This window comes from Phalacrocorax carbo, chromosome 5, assembly GCF_963921805.1.
Source record: "Phalacrocorax carbo chromosome 5, bPhaCar2.1, whole genome shotgun sequence".
In the NCBI taxonomy this organism is placed as follows: domain Eukaryota; kingdom Metazoa; phylum Chordata; class Aves; order Suliformes; family Phalacrocoracidae; genus Phalacrocorax; species Phalacrocorax carbo.
The window spans coordinates 69,006,688-69,017,476 of NC_087517.1; the positions used below are offsets into that span (position 1 = coordinate 69,006,688).

Genomic DNA, 10,789 nt, shown 5'->3' on the forward strand with positions numbered 1-10,789 from the left:
CACCCGCTTACCTCATTACCACAGACACATCTGTGCGCCTTGTCAGAGCTATTACAAACTGTATGGCCAAAGAACCTTCTTGAATCTTTTATTTTCAGCCAAAAAAAAAAAAAATCCAGTAGTTCTTCCTTTATTGCACTCTATAAAACTTCTTGTTATAATCAAGAAGCCAATAAACAGTGATAGCTGAATATTCCTTTAAAATTTATAGTTTAACTTTTAAAATAAAATTTATATAGAAAAGATATCATGTACAATCCATTCAGTAGTAATCAATCATTATGTACTCACAAACAATATTAAATAACTTGTATGCAGCAGTTTCTTTATAGGGCAGAGGGGAATATTTTCTCCTTAGCAAATATAATATTCCACTGTTAAAGAGCAATTCAAGTCAACTTTGGAGCAACTGTGATATACACAAATTTCTTTTAAGAAGCTCAAGATTCATGTCGTGTAACAAGAATATATACAACCGTGTCCAGTGCATAGCGTAACAGCAGCATGTGAAAAGTCTATTATCTTGAATTGGCACACCATCACCTACGAGGAAATCATTTACCCAGAAAATGCAGTGTATTCAGAGAACACCAGTGAGGCACAGTAAAACAACGAGATGTAGTGTAACTAGGTACGTGAGGAATAAATAGCGGGATTTTGCTCTGGAGGTCAGCAGCTTAGAACAGTAAAGACTTCGCCCTCGAAGCCATCTTCGGAAGGAAAGGGCTCCTCCCTTCATCTGGTTAGGAAACAAAGAACATTGAAACAGTGACCATGAATGCAAATGAGAAGAAGCTCCACTGCATCTTAGATTTCTGAGGCACTATGAACCCGTTGCCTCTGATGCAGCAACGGATGCCACAGCGCGCAGCCTCTAAGTGTAAATGGCTTAAAGGCCAAAGAAAACAGCGCTAATAAAAGGGGAGAGGAATGGATACAAGGTGTTTGTGTATTAGGTAATTACATATACATACTAGAGATGAAAATGCATAACTATATGCATACGCATTTTATTTAATGGCTACATGCGCAATATAAATATGATTACTCGCATTTCAGTTTGGACACATGAAATGTGTTCTATGGCATGGTTTACACAGCTGCCTGCATTTGACTCACCACCCACAACCCAAACAGAAAGAAATTAAGGACTTTTGTTTTTAGTAAAATGTAGTTTCAGTAGCAGTTTGCTACTTTGAATGGATGTCTCTAGAGCCCGCTCATCCCCATGATAACTAGCACAAAAAGAGACTACTCCACCATCAGTTTTTCAGAGACAAGGCGGAACAGACAAGTAGCTGCTTCATGCCAGTGTTTACCGATAAAGAGGACAACCCAAAATCAGTGACTTGCAGTCACTCAGAAGGGAAATCTGTGCTCCAAGAATGAATGACAGTTGAAAGAGAGGCATAGCAGAGGGAAGGCACAAAAAAGAAAGGGGCAGCATGAGGGAGATAATGAGCTGTGCCGCCTTCAATCTAGGCTGCAACTAGCAGTATACAATAAGCACACCGCTTTTAGCGGCTTATAATTCAGGGCTTTAAAAGCTTTTTTACTTACCTTTCGCACGATAACATGTTCACTAGGATTGATGATTAAAGCTTCCCTTTCCTCCTCAGCTTCCATCTGAACTGTGTATTCGCTAGGTACAGACCTGTAAGCGCTTACTTCAAATCTAGAGAAAAATTCAAGGGAAACAACAGAGTACTGAATTATCTGCTCTTTTAAAGTATCAAATTCACATAAGAAACATTATTTTGTATGCTTACATTATTGGGGGAAGGTCCCCACAAAAAGCAGTAAGACTTAGTTTATGCTGCCAGGTCTTTTTCAGTCTCTGTTTGCAATCTACTCTCAAGGCGTTTTATTTATTCAGAACAACCCCCACCATCACTAGCTGACTGGAGAGTGATTTTCAGCTGATGGCAGTGATGGATGCTTTATGTAGCCAGATGGATAATGACATTTTAAATCTAACCAGTGGCTGTACTAAAGCTGTTCTATGTGAGGTTTTTTTCTAGCTCAGAAAAAACAGAAACAGGACTCACTACTGAGTCCAACATCTGAAGCAAGAAATTAAATTAAGGAAAAAATCCCAAAGCCCACAGTATTTCTTAATCCACAGAGTTAGACCTAGGTTCTTAACACAGTCACACATGCCTTTCCATTGCTTCAGGTATCGTGGACTCACAAATGAGTTCTAGTATTTGTCTGTTCTATTATTTGCTCAGAAATCTAATGCCCATAGGAAAACCTATCACTAATCTCACTAAAAGTACAAGGCAAACAAAAAACCCGACACTCTGTTTTCCAGCTCTGTGGGACGCTTTGCATTTACTCCAGGCACGGCGTAAGTGAAAGCCTTACTGTGCATTTGCTCAGGGGGAAGCAGAAGTGAAAGGTGGATTTGGCTCTCTGAACGTGCAAGTTATTTCATACCCACAGAAGGGTTTGATGCAGCAATCTAATGGTCACACACTTCAAAAGTGTAAGTAAAAAAAAAGAAATATGTTTTACAGACGCTTTTATTTCAAAATAACAAACCCCCATGTTTTAGACAGGAGTATTTTACCTGTTACTTCGTTCCTCAGAGAGTCCAAGAGCCTCTTCTGCAGCTTCTCTCCTCCTCTTCTCTTCTGACAGTGTTTCTGTCAGCTGTGAGAGCGCCTGCTGCACTGAATCGTATTGTTGCTCAGTCTCTGCAAGCCTACGACAAAATGAAATCTGAATCAGTATTTTATGTACTTGAAGAGTTAATTTCTTCTTTATTTATTAAGGAATGTTCTTTTTTTTGTGATGAAGACTTAATTATAATGAGATGCTTTAGATTAGATATCGAAATAAAGTCACTAATAAGTATATATCTTTACAAAAACAAACCACAAATATCACCAGATAATAATTCAAGAATATGATCCATTTAATCCGCTGTAAATCCACTTCTTTCTCCTTTCTCCCAAAATGCCTGAGAGGGATAGAAAAGCATTACTTTTGCACTTAAAGCACAGCTGTCAGGAAAACAATATTGCTAATACACGCTCTCAGTCCTGACCTTTTCTTGAGTTCATTTAGCTCCATATTGTCTATTTCAACAATAACGGCAGATCTTTCCTGTGGCGCTCCAGGGGGAACTTCTGCTCTAGTTTCATCCTAGAAAATATTAAAGGGGGGAAAAAAAACCAGCCAGTCACCATTTTTCTAGTTACTAAAAATCTTTACTTCAATTAAAGAAGCCATAAGCACCACAAAGCAGCGGACCAAACCACACTTCGTGCCATTTAATCTTTTAATTTCCGGAGCTGCAATTTATCCGAACTTTTTTTAACAGAAAGTTGCTGAAGAATACTGCCTCTGAGTGTTGCAGGACTTGAAGGATACAGGTACACTGCATAACACAGCGATCTCTGAACAAGAAACAGAAGAATTGCATCTACAGATAACAACCTAGCACTGACCACGGTTCCGTATGCAACGCAGCTATTGCACTAACAGAACCTGTGACAAAACACCTGTGTGGTGTCATACCATGCCGTACAGATACGCCAGTTCACACAGAGGTAGCAAAAATATTTTGCACAGGATTGCATTCTTTTTCTCACATTTGTGGACTCCGTTCCAGGCACATAACGTTATATTTCCAGTCCTCTCAACACCCTCTGACTATCTGGCCTAGCTAGCGCAGCTCTAGCTGCCTAGGTCACTGCTATGGCATCGCACGCTGGAGCAGAAATTCCTGGACACGGAGTAGGACCAGCACAAGTCACAAGCAAGTTGGGACCACCAGTCAGGGTGGCACTGATTAACTGTTTGGGTGTAATGGATGTATGTAAGTGAAAAAGAGGTGATGCTAGGAGTCTGAGGTTTCCCTTTTACCCCGACTCAGATAATTTATGCATAACAAAGCTTAGAGCATCCCCATTAGCGACATTTAAATTCAGAGCTCGTGAGCTCTAGGCAGCGCGGAAGCACTGGGAGCTGTGGTTAAGCAGCCTCACGCTTTGCTATCAATATGTGAAAGGTAGAATCCAAATGGTCTGTGAGATAAGAAGCAGGGCATTAATTTATTTTGTAGTTTACAGTTCTCCTTGTTTGCATTTATTTCCATTTATGGAAAAGTAAGGGTGTTTTTATGTGTATCCATATGATATTTTAGGGTCCTATATTAATTGGTCACTACTGAATAACCAAGGCAGTACAGGAAAACTTTTGATAAGTGAAGAGATCACAAAGGAATAAGCTTACAGATGTATGTGAGGGCTTGGCAAAGGGTACTGAAACGCTGGACTGGCAATATAGATCTCACTTCTGAAAACATCACTCAAACACATTGCAAAATGATTCATGACTGCTGTGAAATTATCACTAAACTTTGCTGATCCAACGATTAGTGATCATCCGATTATCTCTGCCAGCTGTAGACCAACTGAAGATGATACTTCAAAACAAAAAAAAGCATGCATAAACAGCTTCCTTAAATGAAAAGACAAATGAAAACAGCTTTACAACAATAAAGACAGTTGCCTTCAGCACATCATGGGCTAGCACAAATACTGAATCAGTACAACAAGCGGTATTTACTTCATTTTTAGTACACAAACCAGAAAAGTGTAAGCACAGAAGGAAAAAAACTAAAAACATTTCCTTATAGTTGTTTACCTGAACAGTGCCTTGGAAAGACGTCACTTGCATGGTCTGATATTCCCTCTCCAGTCTTAAATAACGGTTTTGCAAGTCAGTGTAACGAAGCTGGTTATCCCTTAGAGTCTGCGAAAGGGTCTTCAACTGGGCAGACAAGACGGCATTCTCTTCCACTGACTGCACAACCTGAAAGAAAATAACATTTAAATTAAATAAAAATTAGGAATTATTGCATCCAGGAAATTACCAGAGGTTTGAGACGTGCTGTTGAGAACAACTGAGTACTAGTTTCAAAATTGGATCAACTTTTTGGCAAGCTCACGGTTTGGTAAGATTTAACTAGTTGTTCTATGTGCAGTGGAAATAATGAAACCTGAGGATTGATCTCCCTTGTCATCAATATGCCCAAACCAGAACCTCAGGGTTTTAAACCCCAATGCTTTCCCCCCCGTGTTTGCTATGGTATCACCACCTGGCAAAAGACAGCATACATAGTTGCAACTTCAGGACAAGGCACACAGCCAAATAAGCCTGATAATACAAACATGTTCACCAGGGGGTCCAGGCATGCAGTTGAGTTCTCATCTTCTCTAAAAACAGACCTTAACTGGCGCCTCCACCCATTACCCAAACACTCATCTGCACTTGTAGGAGCTTGAGATTTCTACACCTGTTTCAATATTTGGTGAAAACTGTTGTTAGGTTTATAAAATGTTTGGGTGAAGGAGTAAAAACAGAGGCTGTGACAGGTGAAAAGTAACATAAACGTAATTTGATTCAAACACCACACCACAGAGAGGTAAGTGCTACGGGAATTTCCAGGACCTTTTACAAACCTTTGTGAACAAAACTGAACAGACACACCCCCGCATGCAGACACACTCATACTCTTAAGGTCTTAACAGCCACAAAAGGGTTCATCAAGAAATTATAAGGAAACATTTTTGAGGCATTGAAATTTAGTATGAGATAGCTAAAATCTTGTTCCAGCTCAGACATACATCTGTTTCTGTCTGTAATGAAAAACGTGTTACTCAGAGCAGAAGTTCAGCAGTGCCCCATCAATCTCTTCACAATGCAGATTCAAACCTCTCTCAGTCAAGTAACACGTCAGGAAAGCCTGACAGAAAGATAATAGTGACATTTAGTTTGCAATTTCTAGTCTGAGCCAACAGGGTTGTTTTCAAGAATCTATGTTTTAAAGCACTCCAGCTTTCAGTTACCCGAGACGCCGCCAATTTAGCGGTACTTCTATGTTGATACCAGCTCCGATTCCCACGAGCTAGTTAGTATCACAGCTGTTGTTCTAAGTTACCTTTGAATTAACCTGCTGAAAATGCAGATCCTTCTGGTGCATCTCCTGAAGACAGCGCTGCAGTTCATTCTGAAGCTGATTCTTCTCAGCTAGGACATGTTTGATTTCCTCCTGCCCGTCTACACTTCCAGCAAGGGAAGCAGTTTCTAAAACCTTAAAAAGTATTAGCATATTCAGGGTAAATGGTATCGAAATTCTCTGAATAATATACAACTCCAACACTAAATATATATACGGACTACGTAATAATTTCCTTTCCACAAGATCACTTCCTTCTCACAAGTTCATAACACATTTGCAAGAGGCCTTATATAAAAAAACTTTTACTTTGTGTTTTCAACCTAAACACATCAATTTAAAATAAATAAAATAAAAAATTACCATGAAAAGGCAACCCAGCTTAATTTTTAATTTGCAAATAGTGAGAAGCACACACACACACAAAAAAATATTAAAAGCCAGATCAGTTAAAAACACCTTTCAAAAATTATTTGTAAAGTCATAAGGTATGGTATTTATGACTTATAAAAGAACGGCTATCTTGTAAATATGAATTTAAAGCTGAAAGCCCATTTTGAAAATAAAAACTCAGCCCAACTTTATTACTAATTCACAGCTTTGACCTTTATCTCTGGCAGGTCATTTTGATGTTAAACTCCAATAAGGGAGTGAAGTGTGCCATCTCTAATGCTTTATGGGATCTATTTTCCTATTATGTCATGAAATAAAGACTTCTACCATATAAAATATTCCATAATCCAACAGAAACTACTGCTCAATAGCTTTTATTCGTTATTTTAATCACAGAAAATGAACAGCATATGAGAGACAAACTGACCCAACTAAAATGTCGTTTTTAGCAAAATTTAAAGGAATATGGTTTATTTCCTTTGACATAGAGAAGGCAAATAAGAATATTTTCCTAAAATAACACTTTTGTCTAACCTTCAATGATACTCTACAAAAGTAGACAGCAATTGCCAGACTGGGCCTCAGCTGCTGCCTTTCTAAATCTAGTATTTTGTTCCTGACAGAAGCCAACTCCAACCGCTTCAGGGGAAGGGTAAGAACACTTCCACTAGGCGCATCTCTCCCTTCTCCCCTCAGTTAGGTCCTATTCTAATCTGCAGTAATTACAGATTGATTTAGGCTCTTATGAATGAACTTTATTAGATCTTTAAAATGTCTTAACATCAAGTATACAAATTCTGAAAACTGTTGTCAATCTAAACTACCAAGTAGTTCTTTGATCCTCTTAAAAACTGTGTCTCTGAAAACAGGTTTCAGCTAAAATATATCTGAAAAAACATTCACATTGCCCGAAAAAGCACATCCTTTTACTAGTTCTGTATTTATGACCAAATAGCCCCTCTTCTGGGTTTACAAGAAGTGAGAATGCAGATTCTCACTTCACTTACATCCCACAGTACTGTTAGGTTGGGGTTTTTCCCTCTCATTTATTTCTTTCTTAATGTAAACAATCCCAACCTCTTCTGAATCACTTCAGAAGTTTTTCTGTATCACACTTTCCATCTCCCTCCTTTGAAGCTTCTTTTTGTATTGCAGTGTAATACTTCGTGAAGCTGAGGCAAAGTGTACTACAGATTATTTACACTCAGGAATTACACTTTCTGTGCCACTTCTCCTACCATTTTCTTCAACATTCAAAGAACTTATTTGATTTAGACTGGTTTTCTAAAAATAAGATATATGGAAGTCATCTTGTTTGTCTATCTGTTCCACCAGTGATATTTCATCAGCTAGCCAATTCTAAAACTGGATTTTAAAAGAGGGTTCATGTCTTAAAAATTTATGGTGCTTCTATACTTAGTGTAATAATCACTGAACTCGGAGAGACAGATCCAACCTACTGAGAGAGAAAGAAATAGGTAGAACACAGCTGTAGTACAGGCTGTCTGGCGGGTGACTGTCAATCAGCGTGCAAGGACTTGGTGACAATAAATACATTGTTGGCACCCTATGAGTAACAGTGCAGCCCCCTATTCTCTTCTGAACAAGGCTGCTATAGGAACAAGTAACAAGACTGGTCTTACAATAGTGTGAACAGTAAGACTCACAATAGATGTAGAACTGGCACAAGACGTTAGCACCGTATTCCCACTTATGGGCATAACATGTTTCATCTCAGCTACTACTAAGAAGAATTCCTCCTGGAGTTGCCCGAAAGTTCCCCATCCTCTTCCTGATTTGAAAGAATTAACTGAGAAACTTGTAAATTGCACTGGTTCTTTTTTTCCCTGTCCAGTACACGTCTTTGTTTATCAGCACCAGGTCTGCTGCTGAACTATGTTTGAATTATCTTTTTTTTTTTTTTTTTTTTAACTTCTTCATATTCTATTCTGGATTTAACTAACCCTAGCTAGCAACTTACAAGAATACTTAAGCAATCTACTAACATCAGCAACTCGGCAACAAGCAAATACCATTCCCTTACAGTGTAACCACAGCAAATGGTTACTCCTTTTTGACTAAGAATCAGTAACCATTATCAGGTCACGACCTTCACCTTCTGCTTCACAACTACTTCATTTCTTTATGAAGGTGCTTTCCACCTTTTTAACCATTAACATACACCACACCAGTGAGTTTTCTCTATTTTATCAACATATGAGGAACTCACTATTTTTCTTTGTTTAAAAGAAGTTGACCAATATATCAGACTCCATTAAAAAGTGGTTTTAATAATTGCAACTAATTTGCTTGGAATCATTGTAACTTGCTGGTTTGACCCTGGCAACACTGACACACAGTGACACACACTTATCAGCCTTCCATACCTCACTGTCGCATGCTGTATAGCTCTCATTTGGGAAGCAGGCTGCAAATTTAATACAATAAACTGATGGAAGTAGATTCGTGCCTCCTGCTACATTTCATTTGTTTACCTTGACTGGGTAATTGCTGCCAGCGGAGACTGGTTTCTTAACAATCACGTCTTGTTGCAGCTTCTGTAGTTCTGCAATCTGCCGGTCTTTCTCAGCAACTGTGATTTGACATTGATTTCGCAGTGCCTGGGACTCTGTGAGGAGGAGGTTGTTTTCCATTCTGAACACAAAATATTAGGCTAGATGTTAAATGAAAATACACTACATACTAGTGCTTGAAAAGGATAAAGGGGTACTCACTGTTATTTCTGAAATAATGTTATTTTTGTACAGTTATATGCATATATGGAGCACTATATGAACATTCTCAATACATACTTCAGTGTAAAGACGTCTGCTAAAAGAAAAAAATATATCAGAAAATAAAGCCTGGAAAGTGATAACATCATGTTTCTCCTTTGGCTTGGAGAGAAGTTCATTGGCTGTAAAGATACTAACATCTGCTAACGCAGTACGCACTTCAGCTACCTGAAAAATAAGGTTGCGCAGCAAAGCAACTCCAGGTCGCAGTTGGGCAGAGTGCTGCTTGAGAACCCAGTCCACCCTACTGCAGGCACAGAGTTTGAAAAGGAATACCCTAGACCCAGAAGACTCAAATAAACCAACAAGTCTCATCTCCAGAAATCACTGCCATACACAGGCAACATCACAAAGGGCGTAGAAGTAATTTAAATCCTTCTGAATTCCGTTCAATATATGTTTTTAAAGTTTGGGGGAAGAAAAATGGGAAAAATACTATTCATGCTGTTCACTGGTTAAGTCTACAATGAGGTTTGAATATTTCATGGTAACTTGTTCACATTCGCAAAGATAAATGTGGGGCTGGCCTTTTGATCTACACCCCCTCCCTCAAAAGCTTCTGGTTTAGATCTAGAAATTGCGCTATGGACAATAAAATGCAGTAAGGCACTAGGATACTGCCTACTGGCCTCAAATTCAAACAAAATTATCTTCACTGAACTGACCATAACATGCTTCTGCACTTCAGTCATCTGCACAAGTTTAAACGCTTGCAGAAGAGCAGTCTAAGATGACCAGCAGCCTAAGATGACTTGATCTGCCCCCACTGAGTGCCACTTAAAAATGCCTACTGCCTTCTTTGGAGGAGACCTCGTGAGGCGTTCACTGAATTAGGCCCAAGATGTCACGTTATTCATTTGTCACAGATGATGCAAGATGTGAATGGTGGTAAAGCAGACTCTTGAATCTACAAAAATACTACTCAAACGTCAAATGAGGTTAATTTCCAATATGTAGTTGGGCCAAATACGAAACACTCAGACATCTTAAAAAAAAAATAAAAGATATTTGGGGGGAAATGTTCAACCATATCAATCATTACTTTAAAGAAGAGAATATGAAACCAAGCATTGAAATAAGATTCTTAAACTGTAGTTCCGTATATCCAAGTCACCAACAGAAAATATTCAATTAAGACTGTCTGAAATTTTACATGAACAGAGACACTATTGCATAAAGATAAAAGGATAACTGTGAACAAACACAATGCTGTGGAAGTTGATTTCACACGGTACAGAAATTTTCTTACCCTTCTTCCTTCTAAACAGTACATAATTGTGGTTTGGTGTCAGTTTCATGTCAGGTTGTGAAGTCACTGAAGAACTCTAAACAAGAGCTACCTGTACTGTTTGTTAATTTTAACATTTATACCTTAATCCAGCAAGCTCATTCTGGTATGAGGCAATCTCTCTCTCGGTTTCTGCTTGGAAGGCTTTTGTCTGATGCAATGCCTTCTCCAAATCATCAACCTTAGTCTTCAGTTTTGATATTTCAGCTGCTGCAAGGCTGGCTCCTTCTTTAACCTATGTTTAATAAACATGATTAGTGAACTGGAATGAAAACCCCATGGTTGAGGTTTTGTTCAAGCTAGGATTCTAACTACAGAATAATGTTTTTCCTCATTTGCTCC

The 10,789-nt window shown here is 38.6% G+C and overlaps 1 protein-coding gene across 8 annotated transcripts in view; it reads right to left on the reverse strand.

Annotated features, from left to right (window-relative positions):
• Positions 1 to 72: 72 nt before the first annotated feature.
• LOC104046927 (golgin subfamily B member 1-like) overlaps positions 73 to 10,789 on the reverse strand; it is a 45,849-nt gene continuing 35,132 nt past the window's right edge. For all 8 annotated transcript variants that reach the window (XM_064452910.1, XM_064452909.1, XM_064452914.1 and 5 more), the window contains 8 exons: positions 10,531 to 10,682; positions 8,860 to 9,019; positions 5,954 to 6,106; positions 4,657 to 4,824; positions 3,053 to 3,150; positions 2,573 to 2,707; positions 1,561 to 1,675; positions 73 to 739 (listed from right to left, as the gene is read on the reverse strand). In XM_064452910.1, coding sequence (XP_064308980.1) covers positions 581 to 739; positions 1,561 to 1,675; positions 2,573 to 2,707; positions 3,053 to 3,150; positions 4,657 to 4,824; positions 5,954 to 6,106; positions 8,860 to 9,019; positions 10,531 to 10,682 — 1,140 coding nt within the window. In that variant the 3' untranslated portion in view covers positions 73 to 580. The remainder of the gene's footprint in view (positions 740 to 1,560; positions 1,676 to 2,572; positions 2,708 to 3,052; positions 3,151 to 4,656; positions 4,825 to 5,953; positions 6,107 to 8,859; positions 9,020 to 10,530; positions 10,683 to 10,789) is intronic.